This window comes from Emiliania huxleyi (assembly GCF_000372725.1).
Source record: "Emiliania huxleyi CCMP1516 unplaced genomic scaffold EMIHUscaffold_344, whole genome shotgun sequence".
Taxonomy (NCBI): Eukaryota; Haptophyta; order Isochrysidales; family Noelaerhabdaceae; genus Emiliania; species Emiliania huxleyi.
Window position 1 is genome coordinate 82,611 of NW_005199412.1, and position 25,975 is coordinate 108,585.

The following is a 25,975-nucleotide window of genomic DNA, read 5'->3' on the forward strand; positions in this document are numbered from 1 at the left end:
GCTCCGTGGGCCCCGACACCTGCAGTCGCGTCAGGATGTTAGCTGTGGCCTGTGGGAAGCTTTGGCCCCAACGTACCCGACGAAGCTCCCTCGCACGACACGGAGAAAGAATTTAACGCCCGCAGAATTCTTCGCTAGTGGTGGCGGCGTGCCGTCCTCCCATCCCTGCCTTTGGGCCTTTGTTTATTGCGTTGTTTCTTTCTTTGTGTACCTGTCTGGTACCTGTGTTAGTGCCAGTGCGCGCCAGTCCCGTGCCCAGTGTTGTGCGAGGGAGTTTGGTTTTAAAATTCTTTCTTTACTCGTCATGTCATGTCGGGGAGGACAAGACAGATCCAACAGCCTCTCGCGGAACGGGAGCTCGTCCGGCAGCTTGCGATCAATCATCCGGCAGCGCTCGCCCTTCCGCCACCCCCCACCACGCCGACCCCTTCAACTGCACCACCGCCCCGAGCTCCGCCGCCACCAGCCGCCTCGCGTCCGCGGGAGGGATGGCAGGCACGATACCGAATCTCGGCAACCCCGACCGCTCACTCCCCCATCCCATTCCACGCAACACCGCAGATCCGCTGAAGACCGTAAAAAATAACAAATCCTTGGCGACAAAAGCGGGCGAGGGAGCAGACAGGTGGACGCACGGACAGACCCGACCCAAGAGCTTGTGTGTGCTTTGCGACGCAGTGTGGCGGCGAGATCGACAACGACACCATCTCGAGCACACGCGCGAGTCCGCGACAGCCGACACGGAACACGCTCTCTCGCCTCTCTCTTACCCATACGCACGGTACAGTACACGAGCGAGCCTTTCCGAAACGCAGGCGAGGCTCGAGAGGCAACTAGTCTCCCCCTCTCAAGGGAGCCCGTGGCATGGGCACTAAGTCGCCCTCAAACTCCTCTCGCGGAGCGAAGAGTGGGACGCTCTATCTCGATCGCACTAGTACGAGTAGTCATCGCCGTCATCGTCGTCTCGATCGTAGTCGTCTCCGTCGTCGTCTCGATCGCGCCGACCGTGCCGGTGGCGGTCGTCGTAAAGGCCGTGGCGGTAGACATCGTACCGACCGTGGTGGCGGTCTCGTACGAGGGCGGCGGGGAGGGCGAGGGCGGGGCGGCGGAGGGGGCAAGGGTGAGGGCAGTGCGACCCCGGGTGTGCCATACGCCTCGCAGTCGTCCGGCGTGTTGTAGCAGCCACGCGCTGGGAAGGACACGCGCGTCATGAATGCGTTATACGGGCAAGCGTGTCGGCCGCTTGCGCTTTTTGCTGGCGCACCGGCCGCGCTCGCTATCACACTTGTAGCAGCGGTAGTGGCCGGTCACCGACATCCAGTTGCTTTGTGCCGCGATTTCGCACTTGGAGCACTTTGAGTGCAGTCGGCAGCCTCACATCCAGCATTCTAGGGCCCCGGGGGGAGCTAAGTCCTAAGAAGCGGGGTGATGCTCTGATAAACCCTCCGGATCTTCGACAAAGGTCGGATATTTCTTTTTTCAAAGTGCAAGGTGTGAATAAGAGGTTTATGATAGGGCTACTACGACGAACTATGCGGCAATCGACTGGGCGCCTGGCGCCCGACCACCCCCGCGCAAAGACCTCGTAGTAGCCCTCCCCGTAACCGACTTGGCCGGAGACGTGTCCTTCCAGGCCGCTGTCGCCGCGCAGAGATCGGCGCGAGCAGTCGCTCGAGGTGCTCTACTGGCTGGCGGTGCTCAAGGGGAAGGCGCACACGCTGGCCGAGGACACGGTCGTCAACACACCGACACCATCCCCGCGGGCTATCTCGTGGTCAAGGCGCAGTGGCTTCAGGCTCGCGCAACGCGAGTGCGAGGGCAAGCTTCGCTCCTACACGCTGCTCGAGGCCGAGACGCTCATCATCGTGAATCACATGGTGCGGCTGGCGGGCTTGCGCTTCTCGCCCGGGCGGCCCTGCGGACCGCCAGCTGAGGAGCGCGCGCGAGAAGCTCTATATTGGCCTACAGACGCATTACCATAGTCTGAGGGTTAGGTTTCTGGAGCCTCGGGTGCTTTTACGCTTTTGATCGGGTCAGGGGAGAGTGCGACTTTTACCACTTTGGTCGTCTCGGAGCGCCCAACTTTTAGCATTTTTCAAGTTTTTCTTCGGCGCTGCGCGCCGGGTGCAGTAAGTACTAGCTATCCGTCCCGCAAACGCCGCAAACGGCAGAAGTAGTTCCTGCACACTATGCCTAGAAAAATGCCGCTCGCCTCGAAAGCGCCCGCCGGTGTGTGTCCAAACACATGCACATGCACATTGATAAGGGCGCTGCTGAGCACGAGGCTGAGGCGCTGAGCCGCTGAGCCCGGGGCTCTTTGCGGCGGCGGCGATGCGAAAGGTAAAAGGATCTGGTGGCGATGAAGGTGGTGGAGCTGAAGGAGGAGCTGGGCGAGCGTGGCGAGGCCCTCTCGGGCAACAAGGCGTGGCTGCGCCGCCGGCTGCACGCCGCTATAGCGAGCGAGGATTTGGAGACCGCGCTGCGGGCGCCGCCGGAGAGCAGAATGTCCAAAATTTTCGCGCGCGCCTGCGGCGCGCGACTTTTACCATTTTGCCCCGGGCGGGCCCACTTTTGTCGTTTTGCCCCAAATCTACGCCCGGGCGTGCTTTTAGCGTTTTGACCCAAATCGGCCGAACTTTTAGGATACCCTCAGACTATGCGCATTACTCGCTCGAGGAGGGCGTGCTGCAGTGAAGACTTATTTTGGAGGCGTCGATTTGTGCAAAAATGTGTGTTAGAGTGCGCTAGATGGCAAAATTTTCTTCGCCTCCGGCGGGGCCGCTCGCCGCGGGGCTAGAGAGTGACTTTTGTCGATGTCGGCTAGAAGTGCTGCACGTTTTTCAGAATTTCACCCAGCGCGCACCCAGCGCCGAGCCAGCAGATGATCGGGATCGGGTTACGGGCTAGAGAGCCCTAGCCCTGGGGGGTGCGCGTTCGCAGGGAAAGGGCCTTTCACGCGTTTTTGTTCTTCTTTTTGTCGTCTACTTAAACTTACTCTACTATACCCGCACGCCGCAGCGCCGACCCTACCTCGGCCCTCGTTCCTCGCACGCGACCACCGCCGTGTTCCGGGGCGAAAGCAGCGGGTCAAAGAGCGGGACCAGCTCAACGCAAAGGGCGTGTCCCCCTTCCTCTCCGCCGTCGGCCGCCGCACCGCACCCTCCGCCCGCCTCCGCGCTGCTGTCGCCCGCCTCTACGCTGCTGTCGCCCGCGCCGCTGCAGCCGCCGCCCGCCCACCCGTCGCTCTCGACGAGGAAAAGCGCCCTACGGAGCGGCAAAAGGGCCGCAAACAGGTGAGGGGGCAGGCGCGAGCGGCCCACCGCGGTCACGACCCCCCACTGCGCGCCTGTCGAGGAGGATCAGCCGCTCGATCGGCCGCGCGAGCACGCCTAGGAAACCTCCGAGAACGTTTCACGGAGAGTTCGTGGCGGGTACCGTCAGCGGCCGCGCTTGATCTTGGGGGCGATCTCAGGGGGGTGCTCTCAAGGTATGCTCTCAAGGGGTGCGCTCGGGGTGCACTCGGGTGGGTCTCGGGTGTGGTCTCGGGGCTCGAGCGCGCCGCGCAGCATCAGGTAGGCAAACAGGGGCCGCTCCAAATGCGAGTGCTCCTCCTCGACGGCGCGCATCCGCTCCGCCTGTTCACAGCTGCAGCTGTGAAGAGACGCCGTACACAGTATCCTCGACGGCGCGCATCCGCTCCGCCTGTTCGCAGTCTCAAGTGTGAACAGCGCCTCTCCACACCTCAGCCTCGACGGCGTGCATCCGCCCCACCTCGCCCTCCGAGTACTCGATCCCGAGCCGCGCCGCCGCCGCCGCAGCGTACTCGCCAAAGCGGCCGCACCGCGCGAGCGCGCCGACGTTGCCCTCGCGCGGCAGCCTGCCGTCGCTCCGCGCGGCGGCGGCGCCGTGCCGCTGCCGCAGCCGCACCTACGGTGAGGGACGGGCGGACCACACTGAGCTCGCGAGGGCGTGGGCGGAGGTCGAGCGCCTCCGGGAGGCGCTCGAGATGTCTCGGGACAGGGAGCGAGTGCAAGCCCACGGGGCCCGCTTCTACGACTCCAACCCTCAGGGCCAAAATGCCCAAGGCGACTGAGACGACAACTGAGACCAAGACCGAGACCACCACCACCTCGGCGGCGGCGGAGGTGCTCTTCTCCAGCGCGGGTGGGACGCGAGGGTCGGGACGCGCGCCCCGCGGCATTGCACGTGCGAAGCCCGATGTGCGTGGAAGAGGCGTGCGTGCGTGCGTGTGCGTGTGCGTGTGCGTGCGTGTGCGTGTGCGTGTGCGTGTGCGTGCGTGCGCGTGCGTGTGCGTGCGTGTGCGTGCGTGCGCGCGCGTGCGTGCGTGTGCGTGCGTGCGTGTGCGTGCGCAGCCGCACCTCGAGCAGCGCCCGGTGGAAGTGGTGCCGGCTCCGCGCAACCATCTCCGCGGCGGTCGCGTGCGGCTCCACCCACGCGTGCACATTCTGCAGGGCGAGCTTGCGCGCTGCCTCACCGAGCGGCGCGCCTAAGAAGGGGGAGGGGGAGGGGGAGGGGGAGGGGGGGGGGGGAGGGGTGGCGCAGCTCAGCGGTTAGGGCGGAGCCCGCGGCAACTACCCGATGACACTTCCTAGACACTTCCTAGACACCTCTCCTAGACACTTCCTAGACACTTCCTAGCGGTTAGGGGTGGAGCACGCGGCAACGCGCGGGCGAACGCGCCGAGGGCCGCCACGGCCGCGCTCATCGGATAATTCGGCACCTACCGCCCACAATGCGTGTGGAAGAGGCGCCGTTCACGGCCTCGCGGAGGCTCGTCGGACGGCTTTGGGGCGCCTCGGACCGCCGCCACCGCCGGCTATCCTCCATGAAGCGCGGCTCCGCTTCGGTCACCGCGTGGTAGCAGCAGCCGACGGAAATGACGCCGACACACTCTGGGCCGCCGCCGCTGTCGCCGCCACCGCCGCTGTCGCCGCCCGCGCACCCGCCGTCGCCACTGTCGCCACCACCGCCGCCGCTGCCGCCGTCGTCGCAAGGCAAGCAAGGCGAACACATCGCTGCGGCGGGCAGCGCCGCCGAGCGCGCCGCCTCGCTCCGCGTCGCAAAGAGGCGGAGCAGCGTGGGCGAGAGATCGCCTGGAGCGGCGCGGCGCGAGAAGGAGTGAGCTCGACGTACAGATAGGCAGCGCCAACCTCGGCTGCTCTCGGTGTGCTCTCGGTGTGCTCTCGGTGTGCTCTCGGTGTGCTCTCGGGCTGCTCTCGGGCTCCTCTCGGGCTCCTCTCGGGCTCCTCTCGGGCTCCTCTCGGGCTCCTCTCGGGCTCCTCTCGGGCTCCTCTCGGGCTCCTCTCGGCACCGCATGCGTGCAGCCCGACGAGCAGGTAGCCGGCATGGGCCTCAAGCCCCACCGCCGCCGCCCAAGGCGCGAGGGTGCGGCTGAGCCACTCCGCCGTCGCGTCCGGCGCAAGCATCGCCTTGCGCGAGCAGAAGCTGCCGCCGCCGTGGAAGACGGGCGCGTCGACGCCCTCGGCGGCGCCGGCCTCGCCGCCGCCGCCGCCTCCGCTGCCGCCGCCTCCGCTGCCGCCGCCTCCGCTGCCGCCGCCGCCGCCTCCGCTGCCGCCGCCGCCGCCTCCGCTGCCGCCGCCGCCGTCTCCGCTGCCGCCGCCTCCGCTGCCGCCCTCGCCGCCGCCGCTGCCTCCACTGCCGCCGCCCTTGCCGCTGCTCCCATCGCCACCCTTGCCGCCGCCGCCGCCACCGCCACCGCCACCGCCGCCCTCCCTCGCGCCGCCGCTCACTTTGGCCTCCTCCTGCCTCATCCGCGCGCGGATCTCGAGCGCGCGGCGGCGCGCGGCGGCCACATTCGCCGGCAGCATCTCGAGCCCGACGACGTGCAGCGAGTGGTGGAAGGCGAGCACCGCGCCTAGGAAGTGTCTAGGAAGTGTCTAGGGAGGCGAGCACTGCGCCTGCGGCGGAGGCGGCGAGGGCGGCGGAGGCGGTGGCGAGGGCGGCGGAGGCGGTGGCGAAAGCGGCGGCAGGACAACAAGCGGAGGTGGAGGGCATCGAGGTGTGGAGGTGGCAGAGGTGGTTGCCGTCAGCCGAGCCCCGAGACTGGGAATCGTCTAGGACGTGGTCTGGGAAGCGCCACCGAGGTAGCCGAGCCCGGAGCCGAGGTCGACGACGGCGGTGGCGCCGCACCGCCGCGCCGTCTGCGCCACGAGCGGCGCGAGCGCAGCCACTTCGTGCGCCTTCTTCAGGTTCATGTTGCGGACCCGCGGCGTCTGCGCAAAGAGCCACCGGCTGGGCGGGTCGGCCTCCGCCTCGCGCGGCAGCGGCGACGAGAGCGCGCAGCTGCGCCGCGAGATGCGGACCAATCGTTGCAACGTTGCAGGCCAGTCGTCGCGGACCGGCAGGTCGACGGGAAGCCGAGCGAGCTCTGCGTCGGTGAGCGCGAGCAGCGCCTCGCGCCAGGCGGCCGGCAGCGAGCTCCACGGGTCGTCGAGGCAGAAGGAGACGAGGTGGCCGCGAGCGAGGGAACCGTGCTCGCGCAGCAGCTCGCCGATGGAGGTGGCCTCGGTTTGCAGCGTCGCGTGTGGAGAGGCGGCGCTCGAGCTCGCTTCCACCGTCATCTTCGCGTGCCGGCTTCGGCTCGCGCTTTCTTTTCCGCGTGAGAGTTTTTGTTGAATTCTTTTCCGCGTGAGCCGGTGTGTCAGCCAGTCCGCGCCAGTCCGCGCCCTTGTCGTGCCAGTGTGCGGTGAAAAAAATTCTTTTCCGCGCTGGCGGAGCGCCTTCGTTCCCTCTGGCAACGCCTTCGCGCCAAACACACCGTGACGTGGAGGCATGTGGCGGGTCACAGCGGCAACAAATGGAACGACTACGTCGACGAGCTAGCTGCTCGCGGCAGGCAGGGTGACAGAGGCTCAAACGCTGCCGAGTGGGCGGACGGCACCATCCCGACGAACACTCCCGACGAGGAAAGCAGCGCGGAGGGGGGCGACAGCAGTACCATTGGGCACGGGGCAACAGGCGGCGGCCAGGACTCGGAGAGGGAAGATGATAGCGACGCCGACTGTGGACCTGCTACACCAACGGCTACAGCCCCAGCCAACCCCGTCAGCCTCCCCTCGCCCGCCACCGACCCTGAAGCCGCACCCGTCGCTAACCCTCGCCGTGCCCCCCGAGTTCGAGCGATATGGTCCGAGTACGTGCCGAGCGAGCAGGCGAGGGAGATCGGAGACGATCGGGGAGCACGATGCGTAATTGCCCTCGATGTTGACCCTCCCCCACCACAATTCTCCCCGGACGACGCCGCTCTCGCACCTGCATGGTCTCTCTCTCGATACACAACACGCTCGCCGACTTGGCAACAAGGGTTGACTCCCTCGCGCTAGGCGACGAACCTGCCCCCGCCCCTCGGGGCGGGGGTCCCCGCCCCCCCGGGGGGCCCTTTGGGCCCCCTCCAGGGGGCGACCCCTCCGGGGAGGCCGGCTTTCCCCGTGCCGGTTCTCCCCAACCAACCCCGCCGGCAGCGCGAGCTGCCGGCCACATTGAGCGGTTCGTCCGCGTCGCGCACTCGTCCCAACCGGGGGCCGCAGACTCGTTCTGCGCGCCAACGGCTGGTGACGCTGTGTTGCCCTTGAGCTAGTCCTTCCCCGGTCGCCTAGCCTCTGCGCTGTCTGGCGAACGCCTGTATGCCATGCGCGCGGACCACGCTTGCGTGGATACGTGGCTGGCAGGCTGACCCGTGTGCGGGGTAACCCGCGCACGGGGAAGCTTCACGGGTTCGAGTCGCCAAACATTAAGCAGCGGAGGTGTGCCGAGGGGGACCGGGAGGCGGTAAGCCGTCGTCGCCTGGCGCTGCTTGCAGCACCGTGGCGATGGCGCTAAGAGGTTCCTCTTTTCCGCGCCCCCCCCGCAAGGCGCGCGACACACACGCCCTTGTCGTGCCGGGCCAGGCGAGTAGAGGCACACGCACGCACTCTCGAGGTCTCTTGGAGCAGAGCCCCGGCGAGACCTCGAAAGAGCAACCCAATGGGTCCCTCGAGAGGATGAGTTTGCTGCGGTCAATGCCGACTTTGCGTCAGCCCCGGAAGTGCCACCCGAGGGCCCAGGCGGCCGAGGAGGCCGACTCCGCCGAATCCAGGACGCCAGCCAAGCCGGCAGACGAAAGTCTGCAACCCGCCCCCCCCACAAACCGCACACACACACGCCTACGAGCCCCGACAGAGGTGACCACCCACCCCCAGGCAAGTAGCGCACTTGTCTAGCTCGGAGAGAGCAGGGGTATGGGGCGGGAGCTAGGGGACAGCACAATGCCGACTTCACATGGAAGGCGATCCGACACTCCAAGGCGAACTCCCCCTCCTTCACTTCCAGGCCCCGGCCTTCCATTGTCTTAGGACTCCTAACACGCATGCGTGGGATTCTAGCGTGGGATGCCCAAGGGGTACGGGGGAGGGGGGTGGCTCGTCGGGTCGGGTCCCGGGGACACGACCGAGCACAACTACCTTCTGTGGTGTAAGACAGCGACAGGGACTGCGGCATCGCCCGTGGACTCCCAACTGCCGGAAGCCCAGAGGAGCGCACCGGCGGGAGATGTCACTTACCGGGCTTGACGGCCCGCCGGAGACCCACTTTCACGGGGCGACGGACTACTACGGCAACGTGGGTTCTGCAGACCACGTTGGGATCTACACTGCGGGGGCGCACGCTCCTGTGGGCCCGGCATCGGGGGTGGGCCCGGCGCGGACTACGCCCTTCGACACGAGCTGGGAGTCCCCGACGCGCAATGGCACTCGGTGTCGTTTGCAGGCGGCGGCACGCACGGTGCACCCGACGGAGGCACCCTCGAGCAAGAGCGGCTGTGGCCGCAGAGCCAGGCGCTCCTAACTCCGCTCGCCTTGGGCGACGGTGTCTGGACGGACGCCGCAGTCGGCGGCCGTGCTCTCAACACGCCAAAGCCCCCGGCAGTGGCCGGGTTGCACAGGCACGAACCACGGCGCGGCTCGGCGAGCCTTCCGCAGCGGACTGCGGGGGGCAAGGCAGACGCGGGAGATCGCTATGAAGACAACTACATCGACATCGATGGCGCGGCCCACGCGCCCGAAGGGCAGGCGAGCCGCGCCGAGCTCGGGCGGTCGCATCAAGCCGAGCTCGACGTACTGCGAGGGACGGTCGAGCTCCTCCGCAAGGAGCTCGAGGCAGTCAGCCGAGGAGATCAAGCCAGGACCCAGGGCCCAAGCCCCTGTGAGTCCAACCTGGAAGCTCGCGCTGGGGAATGGAACGCTACCACCGCAGCACCGAATCAACCTGCCTGCTCGTGCTCGTGGCGCATCACCTTGCCACCAAGTCCCGAAGCGCCGTTGCCAGAGAGGGCGGCGCCATCGACCTGGCGAGCATCCTGACCTCGGAGGCGCCGGATCCCCCGGCGTGCGGTCTCGAGACGCAGCCTGGCGGGAAGGGGGAAGGCACGGCCTGGCGCGGCCCACGCGCCCGAAGGGCAGGCGAGCCGCGCCGAGCTCGGGCGGTCGCATCAAGCCGAGCTCGACGTACTGCGAGGGACGGTCGAGCTCCTCCGCAAGGAGCTCGAGGCAGTCAGCCGAGGAGATCAAGCCAGGACCCAGGGCCCAAGCCCCTGTGAGTCCAACCTCAACCAAGCGGGGCAACCGCCAGGGCCAACCACCTTCACCACCTCGGCGGCGGGGGCGCGCGGGCAGCCCGCGCGCCCCCCCGGGGACGATGGGGCCCCCGCCGCAAACCCCGTGCACCACCCTCCCAGCGGGCGAGCCAACCGGCCCCGCGCGGCCGAGCAATCAGCGCCTCACCCAAGCGCGGCCGCGTACATCGCCGGTAGGAAGACCGGCGGGCCGCTCCACGGCGCGGCGGCCCCGGTGGCGGCGGTCGGCCCCAGGCCGACCCCGCCGCGCGCCTTCCGCAACCCTCGGGCTCCAATGCCATCCATACGGAAACCCGCCCCGCGACAGAAGCACGAAGGGCACCCCTAGTCTAACGGGATTTTTTCATCAGATTGATCAAGCTATCTCGTTCTATCTCGTGCGATCTCGCCTATTCGCGTGCCGTTTTTTCTTTGAGAGCGCCTTCGTTGTTAATAATACAAACCCAATGGTCCCTTGCGAGCGGTCCCTTGTCGCAGTCACACACACGCACACGCGTGAGGAGAGGCGGTGCTCGCTTCGACCGTCAGCTTCTCGTGGCGCTCACGGCGTAGCCAGCGCTTTCTTTTCCGCGCCCTTGTGCTGTTTGCTGTGAGAGAGGCTTGTATTTTAAGAATTCTTTTTGGGCTGCCTTGCTTCGATGTTGAACCAGGTTAAGTAGATGCGCCACGGACCACGCTGCGGCCCTGCATAGACCATGTGGGACGTCGAGTATCGACCTCTACTGCTTACCCAGCCTTCGAGTGTACCCTGGCTGGTACCAACCACACCAGGAGTAAACTGTCATTTTATCCGTGACTGTCTGTGCTTGCTTGTGCGTCTTGGGTCCGGGGTTGTGTTTTTGTGTGAACAGCTCAGGCTCCCTCCCTGTACTTGCGAGCCGTGCAGCAGCCTGTGTCTGTCCCCTCTGGCACGCGGCGACCAGGCGACCGGCGCCCACTCAAGGACCATCCCTAGCAACCGCCGCGTTGAGGGCGTTGTCGACTTGCAGCATGAGCACCGCGACGAGGATCATCGAGAGCAGCACCACGTGCTGCTGCGCGACGGGCGTGATCGCCTCTGTGATGCGGTTAAGAGCGTCCTCCTCGTTGCTGTTCCACAGGATCTTCCGCAGCCCATCGTTCTCACGGTATCGAGCGAGGTATGGCAGTACCTACATAGTCGGGCTTGAGTGCAGGAATCGGACGCTCGGATTGCGCGAGGCGGTATCTTCCGAACCTTCTCGGCCGCGGGCTCAAACACCGCGTACAGAGTGCCTCCGACAGCGGTCATGAGCAGCACAACAAGCGACAGGAGCGTCCGACGCTGGGCGTAGTTGTGGATGATTCCGAAAACCACAATGACGACGCAGGCAGGGATGATCAGCCTTGAGGTCAGTGGGTGGGAGTGAGCGCATATGAGAGAGTGAATGGACGGCCCAGTGAAAATTGATTGACTCACCTAGCGATGGCGTGAGGCATGCTGTGCGTGTAGTGGACGTGTGCGTCGGCAAAGTGCTGCGCAGAGGCTGTCCCAGCCACAATTGGCCCGTCGAAGACGAAATCCATCGAGAGCAGCCCCGCGAGGTAAACAAGTGCGAAGATATGAACGTTGGCCAGCAGCGATGACGCGCTTGCCATACTTGATCTCTCGGGTATTGCTTTCTCGGGGAGTGGTCGGCTTCTAGTTGCAGGTTTGTTGTCGGCAAAGCAAGACAGAAGCTTGGCTTGGCCTTGGGGACGGCAGAAAAAAGAAAAGACCCTCAGGCGTTGTTGAGCCAGGCTCAACATAACCGGGCTTTCAATCCCGCACTGTCACTCCCCTTTCTCCCGGCGGAGGCCAGCCATGGGGACGGCGGAAAAAAGAAAAAGGAAGCGCACTGCACTCCAAGTGCTCCAAGTGCGCGGCGCCTCGTCACGCTGCACCGACAGTCGCTGCAGCGCAAACGGCATCCATTCGCGCGCCGACTGCGACGTCTGGTCTATCGTGAGGCGCGCGATTAGTTTTTCAGTGTATGTGGCTCTTACGTACATTCCCGTAGGAAGGAGGACTCTGCTGACAGGGTTTGCGATGAGGAGCGACGCGAAGGGTTTCTCGGAGGTTAGTGCACCACTAACCGCCGAAGCGCAAGAACTCTACGACGGATCGGGCTCATACTAGCACCCCACCTCGCGAGCCGACGATCTGGCTCAGCGAGGTTGCTGCGGAGCACTCGCGGACCGGTTCTTCTGGCCCGGCGAGGCCGCTGCGGGGCACCCGGCGGCTCGGGTCACTTCTCAGCGCAAACTCAGTCGAGCAGGAGGTAAGGTGTGTGTGTATTATAGCGGTGTGTCGTGCGCAAAACGCCACTTGCCGAGAAAACCTTCACTTTACTGTCACTTCGGGGCAAAAACCGTCACTTGGTAGGCCGGGAAGTTTCGCAGTGACTGTTCGATCCGCACACTGCGCACACTTGGACTGTCTAAGGAGGTGCGCTGGCTGGAGATCCTTGCGGGCGATATGCTAAGAAGAGCGTGCCTCGCAGCGTCCTGGCCAACTCTCGCTCCGCGCCATCGTTGCGCGCTTCAAGTCGCTGCAGACGCGCGCACAGGCTGAGGGCAAGAACCGCTGCCTCGCGCTCGGGCCGCCTCGCAATGTGCGGTAGTTTTGCCGTGCGTGCGAATACTATGCTGAGAGCGCATGTGGCTCTTGGATTTGTATGTTGAAAACTTGTGCTTTCGTTATTCTCTCCTCGTATACGAAAAACTGGCACCGACGACAACATGCGACGTCTGCCGATCAACACTCGACAACTCTTCTACCTCTTACTCGAGTAATCGTGCGCGGCGCCGTCTCGAGGCGCGCACTAGGCGACGGCTACTGCTGCCAATCACCTAAGGATGGCCATTGCGTAAGGAAAAGCGCGAGACGGCGAGGCCATCGACCGCGGTTGGCCCTGGGCGCGCCTCGTCGCCGCCGTTTTGCCACGTTCCTGTCACTTGGCTGTCACTTTTACCCGTCACTCGGAAACTTCCCGGCTTCCAAGTGACGGAAAGCGACGGTTTTGTAAGGGAGTGACGGCCGCCGCAGCCAGGCAGGCCGAAACGGAGGTAGAAAGGCGGCGCGGCACGGTAAGGGTCGGTGGTAAGGCGGCGCGGCGGCACCAGATCTTGGAGCACGCAATTTTAGCTTTTTACAAGCTGATGAAAAACGGCCTCGCCGCGCGGCCCCCTATCGATTTACGCTCTGTCAGCGGCGCTCGTCGCTGACCGAGCTCGGCTTTAGCACGTGAGCCTCGCCAGCTCAGCGTCGGCACATCACGCTGCTGCCGCCGCATACGCCGCCGCACGCCATTGGGCCACGTTATGGCGCTGTTGTTCAGCCTCGCAGTGCCGACCGCTTTCGCCTTCCACGCGCACCAGGTCGGACGCACGAGCCACACGGTGGCTATTGCTCCTCGCGCGACACCGCCGCCGTCGATGCTCGTCGAGACGGACAAGCACAACTGGTGTGAGGACGTCGAGGGCTGCGGCCAACTCACTGTGGTCTTCTTCTACGCGCCGTGGTGCCGTAATTGCAAGGCGGTGCGGCCGAGGCTCGAGCGGCTCGAGCGCGAGTACGCCGGGCGGGCAACCTTCCTGCAGTGCAACTTCAAGGCGGAGCCGGCGCTCTGCTACGAGCAGCGCGTCTTCTCCTTCCCTACTGTGCACTTTTACCTGCCGCGGATCGGGCGCGTCTCTCGCGCCGTGCTGACGGGCAAGGACGCGGTGCCAAAGGTGCGCGAGCGGCTCGGCCGCTTCCTCGGCGGCTCTCGCCAGCTCAGGCTGCTGCAGTCGCTGACAGCGGAGGCGGTGCGGCCGGTCGTGCAGTACAAGGCGCTCGTGGAGGCGCTCGAGGCGCTCGCCGCGATGGCGCACGAGCCAAAGGAGGCGGACGCCACAGCCTTTGGGCAGGGCGTCTCGCCGAAGAAGGAGAGCGCGCGGCTGCGCGGGCTGGTGCAGGGCGATGAGCTCCGGCTCGCAGGGCTCGAGGCCATCTTCGCGCAGCTTGACGCGGACGCGGACGGGCGGCTGCGCCTGGCCGACCTCGAGAGGGTGGTCGCAGCCGTGCGGGCGGGCGACGGCGACGCGGCGGCAGGGGATGCGCCCCTCCTCGAGCGGCTGCGAGGCGTGCCCGGGCTCGACGGGCCGGTGGGGGTCGATCAGGCGACCTTCGTCTCGCTGATGGTTGACAAGGCGGTGCAGGACTTTGCGCAGGGCGACAGGGCGCTGATGCCCGTCTTTGAGGCGCTCGACGCGGACGGCGACGGGACCGTCGCGCAGGCGCAGCTGCTGTCGACGATTGAGCGCTTCTGTGCCGCAATGCCAGAGGCGGAGGGCTGCGAGGTCGACCACCGTCCGCTGCGGCTCGCGCAGGCCTTCAACGCGTTCGCCAACGACGCCAAGCTGCTCGACTACCAGCGATTCGTCGAGATGGTGTCGGGCCGGGAGGGGGGCGGCGAGGAGTGCGAGGTTGGCGCGCCGCGCCGCGCTGCCGCGTCGACGTACCTCGAGGAGGAGGCGGAGCGGAGCGGCGAGCGCGAGTGCTTTGGCGAGGGGGTGGACGACCAGGGCGAGGACGACCCCTCCTGCGACGCGTGGTTCTTCGGCGAGGATCCTACGGAGGAGAAGATGCAGCGCACCGCCTCGCCGGAAAAGGCGCCTTGCCTGGCTCACTCTGACCCCCTCGCTGCCCTCACTAGCGTGTGTTAGTCTCTGCCTTCGACGGCCGTACCTAGGTGGCCGCGCTCAAGGCGGCGGGCGAGGCGGCCATCGCGCGGCGCAAGCAGATGGAGGAGGTGCGCGCGCGGCTCAAGGGCGCGTTGCCGCTCAAGGTAGAGGCGTCCGCCGAGGCGGCTCGCGAAACGTGAGCCACCGCCGCCTGCGCGCTGCGCCGCCTCTCGACCGTGTGAGCGTGTGTGCGTCCCAAGTTGTGCTCCCCGATTAGTACTTCAACGCGTTAACCTCCTCAGCGCTCGATTACGTGTCAGGTCATATCACATCGTGTCTAGGGGTGATGCTCTGATAAACCCTCCGGAACCGGATCTTCGACAAAGGTCGGATATTTCTCTTTTCAAAGTGCAAGGTGTGAATATAAGAGGTTTATGATAGGGCTACTACGACGAACTAAGGTAAGGTAAGGTAAGGTAAACTTCTCCACACACACGAGGTGGTGGGGCAAGGGGGGGCAACCCTCGCGTCTCCACGTCTGACGACAGGAGCCCCACGGCATTCAAAGTGCAAGGCCCAGTGCGCGTGGGTGAGCGGTGTGTGTGTGTGTGTGTGTGTGTGTGTGTGTGTGTGTGTGTGTGTGTGTGTGTGTGTGTGTGTGTGTGTGTGTGTGTGTGTGTGTGTGTGTGTGTGTGTGTGTGTGTGTGTGTGTGTGTGTCTCACGTCACTGCATCCTCCGCCGGTTCCTCCCGTCGCCTCTTCTTTGTTCGAATGTTTTTCAATCCATCCTTCACGAAGCCCTCCCATGTAGCTAGCGTTCTTGGCGAATGTCTCGAAATGGCCAGCAGGCGCTGTCTGCTCGCGGTCTGTGCGGGCCGCTCGTCCTCCTCGCCCTCGGCGTCGACAATCTCCCACGATCCCGGCAGGGCGCCTCCCCATATTCCCCGTCCTATTCGCTCGTGAATCTGTGCCCTGGTCTCTTGTGTATCGTCATCTCCCTCTTTCGGCTGCACGCCCTCCCATCCCCCGAACGATGCTAGAGGGAACGTGGGGGCGAGAAGGATTTCTTTTCCACGTTGCTCCTCCGACACTGCCACGATTGATCGCAAAAGTGAAAAGACAAAAGAGTTTGAGTGAAAACAAGAGACCGTGGGGTTAGAGTAACTCTCTTAGAACTTAGCGTGTCATGCCCCGAGAATCTTTAGCGTGGGTCCCCCACATGAGGGCGTCGTTCCAGGGCCGGCAACCTTGCCATTATTCTCGTCACGACACTGTGTGGAATGCATTTATGCGCGGCTTGCACTGAAACAAAAGAATTTAAACAAAAGAAAATAATGACGCCTGTCTCATTTCTTCTTCTTCGCCGGCTTCTTGGCGCCTGCCCCGGCCCCGGCGTCGCCCGCCGCCGATGCAGCCTCCAGCAGCGGCAGCTCGGTGGTCCCCTGCGGCCAGGGCAGGCGCATCGCCGCCGTTTTGGGTCCCGGGCCGCAGTAAAATCGCTGCTCAAACAGCAGCCCCTGCCGGGTCTCAATGGACCGTTCGATGTGCGCCGCCTCTGATCTCCTCACGTAGCCGTACGTCTCCATGTCCTCACGACACTTGGCCTACCCGGGGCCAAAAGCGGTCAGGGCCGCAGCGACTACCACCCAGGTGGCGGATTTTGCGGGAGGTACGGGCTCGCGTGGTGGCAGCGAGCGCACCTTTGAGGGGAGCGGCGCCTGGACGTTCCCCGGCCACTGCAGCCAGAGGATCCCCTTTGCGACTCCAACCACCGTTGCTTGAGGCCCGAGCGGTGTCTGGAGCCACGAGGTGCGGGGCGTGAGCGGGCGGGCGGGAGGAGCGGGAGCGGCCGGCGCTCTTGAGGTCTTCTGCCTGGATGATGTCGTCCACCTTGACGCCGAACGGGTAGAGGTCCGCCTCGTCGGTCGACATCGCGTCCTTCTTGCCTCCCTTCTTGCCCTTGGCGGCCTTCTTCGGCATGGCAGCAGCAAGGCGAAGCCGGACGGAATGCAGGCGGCGGGCGTGGGCGAAACGATCGCGATACTTGTTAGTCGGGGTCGCTGGCGATTGAGCGTGAATGTGTGTGTGTGTGTTTAGCTTACTGGGCGTAGCGTGAACGTGCGTATGAGCTCAACTAGCTAGAGCTCACACTAGAGGCCGGCATCGCATTCGCCTTCCTGGTACCCAGCGCTGGCTTCTGACTGTCGTTGCTGTCTCTCCCTTCTCGACTGTCTGAGCTTGTGCGTTTTTTGTTTTTGTGTGAACGTGCCACCAGACTTCCAATGACTACTACCTCGACACCTCGAGACAAGCGCCAACGGGAGGGGGAAGGCTGGGGGTGATTTCTCAGATTTTTCCCGCAACCTCCTTCCCCGATAGAGGACCCCTCCCTGAGTCGGCGGATCGAATTTCCACGCGAATTCCCCTCGGGCATCGCTGTGAATGAGCATTCGCAGGCCAGGCCACAGGTGCCAGCCGCACTGGCGGTGCTCTCGCTCCCTTCCTCGCCGCCACGCCGACTGGCGAGCTCGTCGCGGGCGGCCAGGTGATCGGCTAGAGCGCAGACGTCGGGCTTGGCCTCCGTCGCCGTTCAGATGGACGGCTGTTGGTGGTGCGGGACCACGAACTGGTCTCGCAAGGGCGGTGAGGCGGCCAACGGGCTGCCCGCCGTGGCTCTAGAGCGAGGAGAAGCGCTCGGGCCGGCGTCTCCGGCGTCGACGCGCATCCATAAGGACTGCGCGGCGGCGGTACGCAAGAGAGCTTCTGCGCGCGCTGCTGAGGAGCGTGCTGCTCCGCCGGCAAGAAGCACGCGCTCCGCTGTCGAGACTGCGCGTCCCGACAGCAAGCGCCCCGCTGTCGGCGGCTGGGCGACGGTGTCGAGGCCGGGCACTAGTTTAGGCTTGCCGCCGCCCGGCAAGGCGCAGCGGACCGACGCACTCGATCGGATGGAGGAGGAGCCGCCGCCGCCTCATCCGCTGCCGCCTCCCGCTCCCGCTCCTGCTCCTGCTCCCGCCGCCAGCAGCCAGGAGGAGGCGGCGGAGACACCGGACGCGCGTGTGGCAGCCCGCTCACGTACCAGCATCCGATGGCTCTCTGTGGAGGGCGGGAGCGACTCGGAGATGGCGCAGCGCTGCCGGAATGAGATGGCGGCTCGCCGACAGGTGGATGATGAGTTGAGGGCTGCGGAGGCGCGGCTGGCGACAGCGGAGAAGACCATCGCCGCCCTGAGGCAGGAGGTCGCCGCGGGCGCGCCGGCGCGGGCGCGCTTATCCGACCTGGAGAAGGCGAGCAGGGGCGCGGTCTCGTACAAGACGTTCTTGCAGGCTGCCGCCATCTGCAAGGACGCCGGTCACCAGTGCGCGCCAGAGCCCAAGTGTCGATCTTTCCCCCCCCACTTGCTCACTCCTCGCGCGCACTCCGCCCGCAGTGACATGTGCGGCAATTTCGCCCTGTGGCTGACTTCGGACCGCTTTCATCCAGACTGCCCCGCGGCGCATGAGCTGAGCGACGCCTCCGCCAACTTGCTGCAGCCGCACGCCTCGCGTTTTCGCTGGTCGGAGGCGTCGCAGCGCCACCTTGTATCGCAACACTCCTCACGCAGGTCGAGTCTTTCACCTCGCCCTCTCCGTCCACCCCAGCCCCAATTATTCACAACCCTGCGCTTCCGTGCCTCGCAGCGCTTCCGCAGCGCTCGACATCCGGAACGGCCTGAACGAGAAGCCGGGATGGCGTGGCACGCCTCAGCCTTCCCACACGACGCTCGTCGCTTGGCGCGAGAGGATGCTAGCGGCGCCGAGCGGCGGCAGCGCGGACCCGCCTCTGGGCTTCCTGCGAAACAACGCGATCGACTTCATTAACGGCTACATCGCGCAGCTGCAAGCGGATGGGCCGCACCTCCTCGACGGCGTCGTGCCGGTCTGGCTCGGGAACGATGCGACCGACATGACAAACGCGCTTCGCGAGACGCGCAAGTTCACTTTTGTCAACGACGCCGACCACTCCCTCTTCGACCCGGGCGCGCCGAGCCCGAAGGTCCTTGAGCAGCGCTATGTTGCCCTTCAACAGGGCCTCGAGCAGCCAGGGAGCGGCGGCCTCGTCGCCGCGCTTCTCTTCCTGCAGGAGCAGGCTCCGATGCTTGCCGAGCGCGCGGCGGCATGCGAGGCAAACGCTCTCAAAGCGCTCGCTCGATTCCGCAAGGCCCCCCGCCTCTCCGCATCCAGGCGCACCGTCGCAAAACCGACGAAAAGCGTGCAGGCGGCCGCTGAGCTCGCCGCCCACGCCGCCTCGCTTGGGCTGGGCGACGCGACTGTGCCGCTGGACCCAGCGCAGTACGACCTGGACTCGGCGAAGAAGGCGCTCGTCGGCAAGGGCGGTGGGCGGCTCGTCAAAGTGTATGCGAGCGAGTATTCGGATGGAGACGATGAGGCGCCGCCGCGGCTGCCGGGGCAGGAGGAGGAGGAGGAGGAGGAGGAGGAGCATTACGTTGGCGTGATATCAAAGGTGGCGGCGGGGGCGCAGGGCGCAATCACAGTCAGCGTCGCCTATCCAGGCGTCGCCGCAGGCGAGGAGGCCACTCTCGAGGAGATGAATTTGGAAGTGGCACTCTCCCACTTGGTGCCGTTTCATGCGATGACCGAGGAGCAGCTGGGCAAGCTGCCAAGGTCGCTGCTCGAGCGTGAGTGCGGCGCAGATGGGCGGAAGCTTCGGGGCGTCAGCGGAAAGCCGGCCAAGGCACTAGGAACGCTGCTCTTTGACGCTCTTGCTGCGCTCGAGCGCGCCACTCCCGGCGCCGACGACCGCGACGCCACTGATGGCGCTGGCGGTTCCCCGGAGGCCGTCGCCGTCACGCCCGGCGAGGCTGCAATCGACGACGACGTCGGCGTGGTCTCAAGCGGCTCGTCCTTGCGCGACCAGCTGCGCGAGTTGTCGGAGGGGTTGCAACAGCGCCAGATCGTGGCGATCGAGAAGTACAACGCGCTGCACAGCGCCGCGTGCCAACGGCGCGACTCTGCAGCGGCGCTGCTCGCGGCGGTGCTCGGTCCTAATGATGGTCCGCTCAACGAGGAGTCCTGCGCCATGCTGGTTTCGGCGATGACCAATGTCGATGCTCTAAAGCTGCGGGCGGTGGCGTCGGTCAGGGACGTGGTCGCCACGATGCGGAAGTGCGCGACGAAGCTTCTGGTGTACAAGGTAATGGATTGGGCCGCGCGCCGGCCCGTCACCGTCGCGCGCTTCGCGCTGAGCGGCGCGACTAGCGCGCAGCGGCAGCTGCAAATAAACACGTACGTCTTGAATGCGCTGCACGCGGCCTTTGACGAGCGCTGCCGCGACAGCGCGGCGCGCACTTCGAGCGGCGGCCCGATTGTTGCGCGGGTCCAGCTTCTCCAGTCGGATGGAGAGGCGTGCAACCTCAAAGCCAATCCTTACCCTGGCGCAGGCCCCTCATCGCTGCTAGACCTGGCCGTCGCCGCGGCGGAGCGGGTCAAGGCGCTTCGTGCGCAGCATCGGAGGGACGTCCCAGCTCTCATCACGGCTATTTTGGCGGAGACGGTCCCGAACCCGTTGCCGGCCAGGCTGCAGCGGCTCGGATACACCCTTTGCCCTCGCAAAGTGCCCTCAGCAGTGCCGCTTGAGGGGGACGGCAGCGTGCCTCCCTCTCCGGAGGCACGCGAGCCACCGACGCCGCCCACCGCACGGCACGACGGCTCTTCGCGTCTCCCAACCTCCCCCGACGACGGGGTGGGGTTGCAGGTGTCTTGAGCGCCACACGTCATCGCTTCCCGACATGCCCCTAGCCAGGCCAGGCGCCTCTTAGCTGACCATTTCTTCCTAGGCGACCCTCGAGTGGTTCGGAGATAAGATCGAGGACCACGGCGCCGCTTCGGTGGTGCGAGGTGGCGCCATCCTCGGACGGCTCCCCATATGGCTGCGAGATCAGTTTGACCGCATGGAGCAACTGCGGCCGACGCGTGCCACGTCGCGACTGGCGCTCGCGTTGCCTTTGCAGGTGACGAAGCGGATGCTGCCGGTGCCAGAGTCAGATACGGAGTTTGACACTGAGTACACGACACTGCTCGGCGGCGACGTGTTGCCGGAGTCATTTAGCGATCGGTCAAAGTTGGCGTATGAGGCGCTGGCCCGGGCGCGGGCCACTCCCGCTGCCGTCGGCGCCGTCGGCGCCGTCACCGTTGCCACCGTCGCCACCGTCGCCGCCGTCGCCGCCGCTGCTCCGACCTCTTCTCGTATTCCACCTTCAGCCACAGCCGTCGCCGCCGCTGCAGCTTTCCTGGCCGTGGACCGTCTCCCGTTGTTTTTGCTCCGACCGGCGCTCGCCGTTGCGGTGGCGGCAGACACCGTCGGTTGTGTACCGCCGGCAGAGACTGCGGATGGGCTGCTGGCAGAGCACGGGGCAGAGCCCGTGGACGCCGCAGCTGCCGCCGCCACCGCCGATCGACCACAGCGAGCCCAGCCGAGTGCCGTCAGGCCAATCGCGTTTTGCAAGTGGCGGCCATGCAGCCCGTCGCAGGCAGTCGCTTCTGCCGCTGACGCCGCCGCCGCCGCCGCCGCCGCCGCCTCATCCTCCGCAGCCGACGCCGCTCTCGCCGCCCGTGTTCGGCCACTCGAGGCCGCCGCCGCCGCCGCTCTCGCGGCCGCCCGCGCCGCCACCACCGCCGCCTCTACCTCTGCCACACAGCTCCCCTCCCACGCCACCGAGGCCTCCACCCGCAACCCCGCCACCGCTGCTGCCGCCGCCACCCCAGCCGCAGTCCCCACGCCCACTGTGGCGGCCGTCACGGCGCCGGCGCCACCAATGTCGGTTGCCGTAGTGCACCGCGTGCTGCGTCTCGAAAGGGCGGGCGGAGCGGTGGATCGGGGTGAGCTCGATGTCGACGACCTGTACGACGAGCTGTTGCTCTCCGTCTTCCAGGGGCTGAGATGTCAGCACCTCGAGTTTCGGTCACGCTTCTACGCGCCCAACGGCGACGCCATCGTGCAGGCCTTTTGCGCAGAGCACACGGACAAGAATTTTGTCCAAGCCCGATCCGAGGCGAGCCGCCCCCGCCCCCCTCTGCCCGCGATCTGCCCGCAATCTGCCCGCAATCTGCTTGGGCCTGGCCCTCGTTCAACTCGCCCGTGAACCACTGTCCCACCCCGCTGCTCGTAGAGCAAGAAGGTTGCTGCCGACGCCCTCATCTCTACGCCTGTCATTCTCGAGGCAGGGCGAGCGCTCGCCGAGCAGGACCCGAAAAAGTTCGCGCTGATTGCGCCTTTCCTCCGGACTACCGACATGCAGAGCACCCCCTCCATGGCTTGGCCGCTCGTGTCCCCCGAGCTGCAACGCGCGCTTGACGGCACCAAGGAGGGTGTGGTGCTCGAGGCGCTCGGGCTAGGTAACCACCCCCTGTCTCCTCCCCCCATATCTCCCCATATCTCCCCATATCTCCCCATATGCTTCTCCACGCGCCCTGCCCGGTCGGTCACGGACCTGCACTGCGCACACAGCTGTGCCTTTACCCACCTTCGGGAGAGAAGCGGCGTCGCTGGGCCGGTTCGCCCCCAAAGGCGGCCCCGCCATGATCCCGGAGGAGAGGGGTGCGTTCGGGGCACCCCCCGCTCTCACGTAAACGGCTTGCCCAGGCAAGCTGTTGACCGTGAGACGTGAGGCAGTATAATCATGGGTACCGAGATTTCCCTAGCTCTTTGCCAGCCCTTGTCTATAGGTGGGCGCCCACATCCCAGCGCATATGCCATATCTCCCCACATCTCCCCGTATCTCCCCGTATCCTCCTAGTTAAAGCAGTCCGCCCTCCTGACTGGTGGATGTGCCGCGTGGATGTGGCCGCGCGTGTGTGGCGACTGATCGACTTTTTCCCTGTGCGTACTCCACGCAGGCTACCGTGCGCGGAACATGCGCGGGCTTACGCCGGAATGCCGTCTCCTCTTCACGGAGGTCCTCCGCTCGGCTACGGTTTTGAACGTGTGGGGCGAGCAGCTGCTCATGCCCTTTGGCGGCGGAGCCGTGCGCGCGCGGGAGGGTCGGCTTTCGGGGGTGCGCGCCCAACAGGTGCAGGGAATGGGAGCGGGGAACCTCCTCCGGTATCTGCAGGAGGCGGACGCGCGAGCAGAGGTTCGCCGCCGGCACCCCGGGTGGGAGCCGAGTGCCAAGCTTTGGCACACAAACTGCCTGGAGAATGGCTTCTCCGTGCTCTGCATGCTGTGTGGCGGCGTGAAGCCCGAGCTGGTGCAGTGCTTGGCGGCGCTCCGTCGCGCGGACATCACCGAGCTTCTCCGCCACGATCCGAAGACCGCATGGCTGACTGTCCGCCGCAAGAAGAGGACAAGGCGCGCCCATCCACCCAACCCCCCCCGCCCCCACCTCTCCCAGCACAGCACAGCCTCCCGGCGCCACCCTGCTCCACAGCTCGAAGTACTCTGCGGCGTCCAGCGACGGCGCGGGAGGCACCGCCGTGGCTGAAACGTGGTACGACACGTCCAACATCCTCCCCTCCGCCGAGGGCGTGCGTGCCTTCGAGAGGCTGACCGAGCAGACCGCGCTGAGCAACGCCACCTCAGGGAACGAGCGCGTGCGATCAAACTTTGCCAACAAAGGTCTCGGCTCGGAGGCCGGAGCCGCAATGCGCGGGCCGTGAGTGCGTGAGGACAGCAAAATGTGTTTCCTCAAATATTTTGGCACGTCAGACTGACCAAGACACATTTTAGACTGACCACCGCTGTCTCGGCACACGCAGCTGTGAGCGTCGCGCGCGCGTGTCCTCAAGTGTGTCTGTTCAGAGACGGCACAGCTGAGAGACCGCTGCCCTGATCCACAGGCCGAGCCGGGGACGGCGGGGGCGGCCACTGGGCACCGTCGTGCGCCGCAAGCTGCCCCAGTCACGTCGGCCCGGCGCCTCGAGGGAGCGCCGCCTAGAGGAGCGCCGCCGGCCACGCGCCTCGAGCGACGGCGCCGTCCCGACTCGTCGCCGCGACGACGAGAGAGGAGCGCTGCCTGGCGCGCAGGCAGCGAGCGCGCTCGAGGTGACCGAGCTGATCCGCGTGTGGCCGCCGCTACGCGACGCCGCATCTCGCACGGATGACGCCAGAAGCTCGCACGACGGCGCGGGAGCGCGCGGCTGGCGGGAGTGCGTGCGATAGGGTGCCAGAAGGCCGGCCGAGCATCGCCAGCGCGGCTCGAGGCCGTTGCCCGGGCCCCGCGGCGGGTCGAGGAGGCGCTCGCGGAGGCGACAGGAGCGCGCGGCACAGCTCCCAACTGACATCGATCTCGGACCTGAGGAGAGGAGGAGGCGGGCGTCGGTGCACCCTGAGGGCGCCTGCAAAGCGGCAGGTCCGAGATCGATGTCGTTTGGGAGCTGTGAGGTGTCGGAGAGCTCTCGAGGTCTCGACGGGCAGCCTGACCCCTCTCGCGCCAACCAGCATCCCAACCCGCATCAGCGCTCTTGGTCCGGTCGTCCTCCGGGCTGTCCGGGCTGCCTCGGCACCTCGCTCAGACAGCCAACAAGCGAGCGTCGTCGCCTCTAAGCAGCATGCCTGGCTGGAAGCTCGACCCGAGTCCCGAGACGAAGCAGAAGGTGATTCGCGGGAACATACGGTCGACATCTGGATGGTTTGTTGCGGTCGAGCGCGGTGAGGAGGAGCGCATGAAGCAGCTGCTGGCTAGAGGGCAAGACGTCAATCAGCAGGACTCGCAGTGCCGCTGGGCGGCGATCTACTATGCTGCCTGGAAGAACCGCATCTGGCAGGCGCCCTCACCACCTCCCTCGCCTCCCCATCGCGCTAGTCGCTCACAATGCATATACCGCTCACGGCCGGGGGCTGCTTTAGGCGGAGCTGCTCCTCGAGAGTGGCGCCGACCTCACGCTGGAGAGCAACGAAGGCGACACCGCCATCCACGTCGCCGCGCGCAACGGCCACGCCGAGATGCTGCGGCTGCTCCTCCGCTCAGCCGTCGTCAGCTCGAAGAACGAGTTCGGCAAGACTCCGCTGGACCTGGCGCGGCAAAAGAACCATTGGGGGAGCGTGGCTGCGCTGGAGGAGGCGAGCGGACTGCCATGGCGCCCTTTGCGCCTCCCACCAACTCGCTCGCCCCGGTTATGTCCCCCAGGCCTACGGGCTGCCGCTCTCGCCAGAGGTGACCGACCCGCCCTCGCCGCTGCCGAAGAACTGGCTCGACGGAGACTACGGCAACGGCCAGAAGTTCTACTACAACCCGTTTAGCGGCGAGACCTCCGAGACGCGACCCGCGGCGCCGTGAAGAGGCTGACTAGGCGTATTCCTCGGAGACCTGACCCCACTAGTGGACCGCGGCAGGAGACCGAACGGGCGTTTCCTCTCGCCTTCGAGTCGCGCGACGTTCTCCCGCGCGGGACCGCCTCTCGCCGGCGAGACACTCCAGCAAGGCGAGGTCGAAGAGGAGCGCGGTCCGCGCCGGAGCTGCGCCCGGGGCCCGGAGACGGCAAGAACCATCGCCTCGGCCCTCGCGCGTCTCCGGTGTCCGGACGTGTGCCCGGCTGCACCGCTCTAGCCGTGTAGCATTTAGTTCCGATATACTCGAGTAGTGTGTTCTGTTCTTCTATAGAGTTTTGTCGAGAGAGACGCCGTCGGTCAACCCGTCATGCGGCAGGTGGCTTGCTTTGGCTCGCTGCCACCGCGGTGGCTCACCAAGGACTTTTCAGCGTGCTGCGTCATCACCGCGCGGCGCGCAAGCCACGCCTCACCCGGGCAAAAGGAACGACCGCGCGCCGCCGCCGCCCGCCTCGCCGCGCCGCGCCGCCCCGCGCCTCGCCTCGCCTCGCCTCGCCTTGCAGCAGCGCACGCGCACACGCACCCACGCGCCCGCGCTCGCTCCGCGAGAGCGAAGCGCTGGCGAAGCGACCTTCCTCGCGGGAATCGAACCTGGAGCCAAAAGGTCCCGACTCGAACCGCGAACCGGTTCGACCACCGCCGCTGGCGGTTCTTGCAAAGGCATCAAAGGCAGTGCATGATATAACGTGAAATAGAGCGAGCGCGCGAGATACTCACCCGACCCACCGTGCCCTCGCGAAAGAGATCTCGTGTCGCGCGCGCTCGCACACGCCGCCCGAGAGCACTCCCACCCCCGCCGCCTCGCAAGCTCACAGGTTGATTTGAGGAGAAGCGGCTGGGGGAGGTCAAAGCGCGAGAAGGCGGCACGGCGGCGGCGGCGCGGCCCCCCCCCATCCCCACGCCTCCGGGTCGTGCGTACCGCCTCCGGGCGCGAGTGTCCCCCCAGCGTCTGCTCCGGCAGTCGCTCCGGTAATCAGGCCGAGAGTACCAGGGAGGAGGGGAGAAGAGCCCAGGGTGGGGAGAGGAGAAGAGCCCAGGGAGGGGGGAGGAGAAGAGCCGGTGCTGACGCGGGTCGCCGTGGCGCTCCCTCCCCTCCCACCGGGCCTCCCTCTCCCTCTCCTCCCACCGGGCCTCCCTCTCCCCCTCCTCCCGCCAAGCACCGACAGTCTCAAGGGGCCAGCCGCTGGAAGGGGCAAGCCAGCGGCACGAGGGCTTCAACCACACAACTACCATGGGAACGCGACCCACACAAAGCACCAAAGTTAGGCATACCCCCCGGCGCAGTGTCCCCCGCTATGTGTCGCCGTTTGTCGGGGCACGCTATCCTGTGCAGTCAGGGCA

At 66.2% G+C, this 25,975-nt stretch overlaps 3 protein-coding genes across 3 annotated transcripts; 2 read left to right on the forward strand and 1 right to left on the reverse strand.

Annotated features, from left to right (window-relative positions):
* Positions 1 to 2,359: 2,359 nt before the first annotated feature.
* On the forward strand, positions 2,360 to 2,694 carry EMIHUDRAFT_241847 (hypothetical protein; the record flags this gene model as incomplete). Its single annotated transcript, XM_005773146.1, has 2 exons — positions 2,360 to 2,505; positions 2,643 to 2,694. The coding sequence occupies 2 exons, from the start codon at positions 2,360 to 2,362 to the stop codon at positions 2,692 to 2,694; spliced, it is 198 nt and encodes a 65-aa protein (XP_005773203.1).
* Positions 2,695 to 5,586: 2,892 nt separating this feature from the next.
* EMIHUDRAFT_458516 (hypothetical protein) lies at positions 5,587 to 6,602 on the reverse strand (the record flags this gene model as incomplete). The annotated part of the gene is made up of 2 exons (XM_005773147.1): positions 5,587 to 5,896; positions 6,122 to 6,602. Coding segments are annotated over 2 exons (789 nt in total), but the record flags the coding sequence as incomplete, so codon positions are not given.
* A 10,850-nt stretch (positions 6,603 to 17,452) lies between these two features.
* Positions 17,453 to 22,965, forward strand: EMIHUDRAFT_241853 (hypothetical protein; the record flags this gene model as incomplete). The annotated part of the gene is made up of 11 exons (XM_005773148.1): positions 17,453 to 17,475; positions 17,607 to 17,669; positions 17,742 to 17,915; positions 17,992 to 18,703; positions 18,815 to 19,924; positions 20,148 to 20,201; positions 20,322 to 20,431; positions 21,167 to 21,344; positions 21,480 to 21,705; positions 22,207 to 22,634; positions 22,711 to 22,965. 11 exons carry the CDS (start codon positions 17,453 to 17,455, stop codon positions 22,963 to 22,965), a joined length of 3,333 nt encoding a protein of 1,110 aa, XP_005773205.1.
* Positions 22,966 to 25,975: the final 3,010 nt, after the last annotated feature.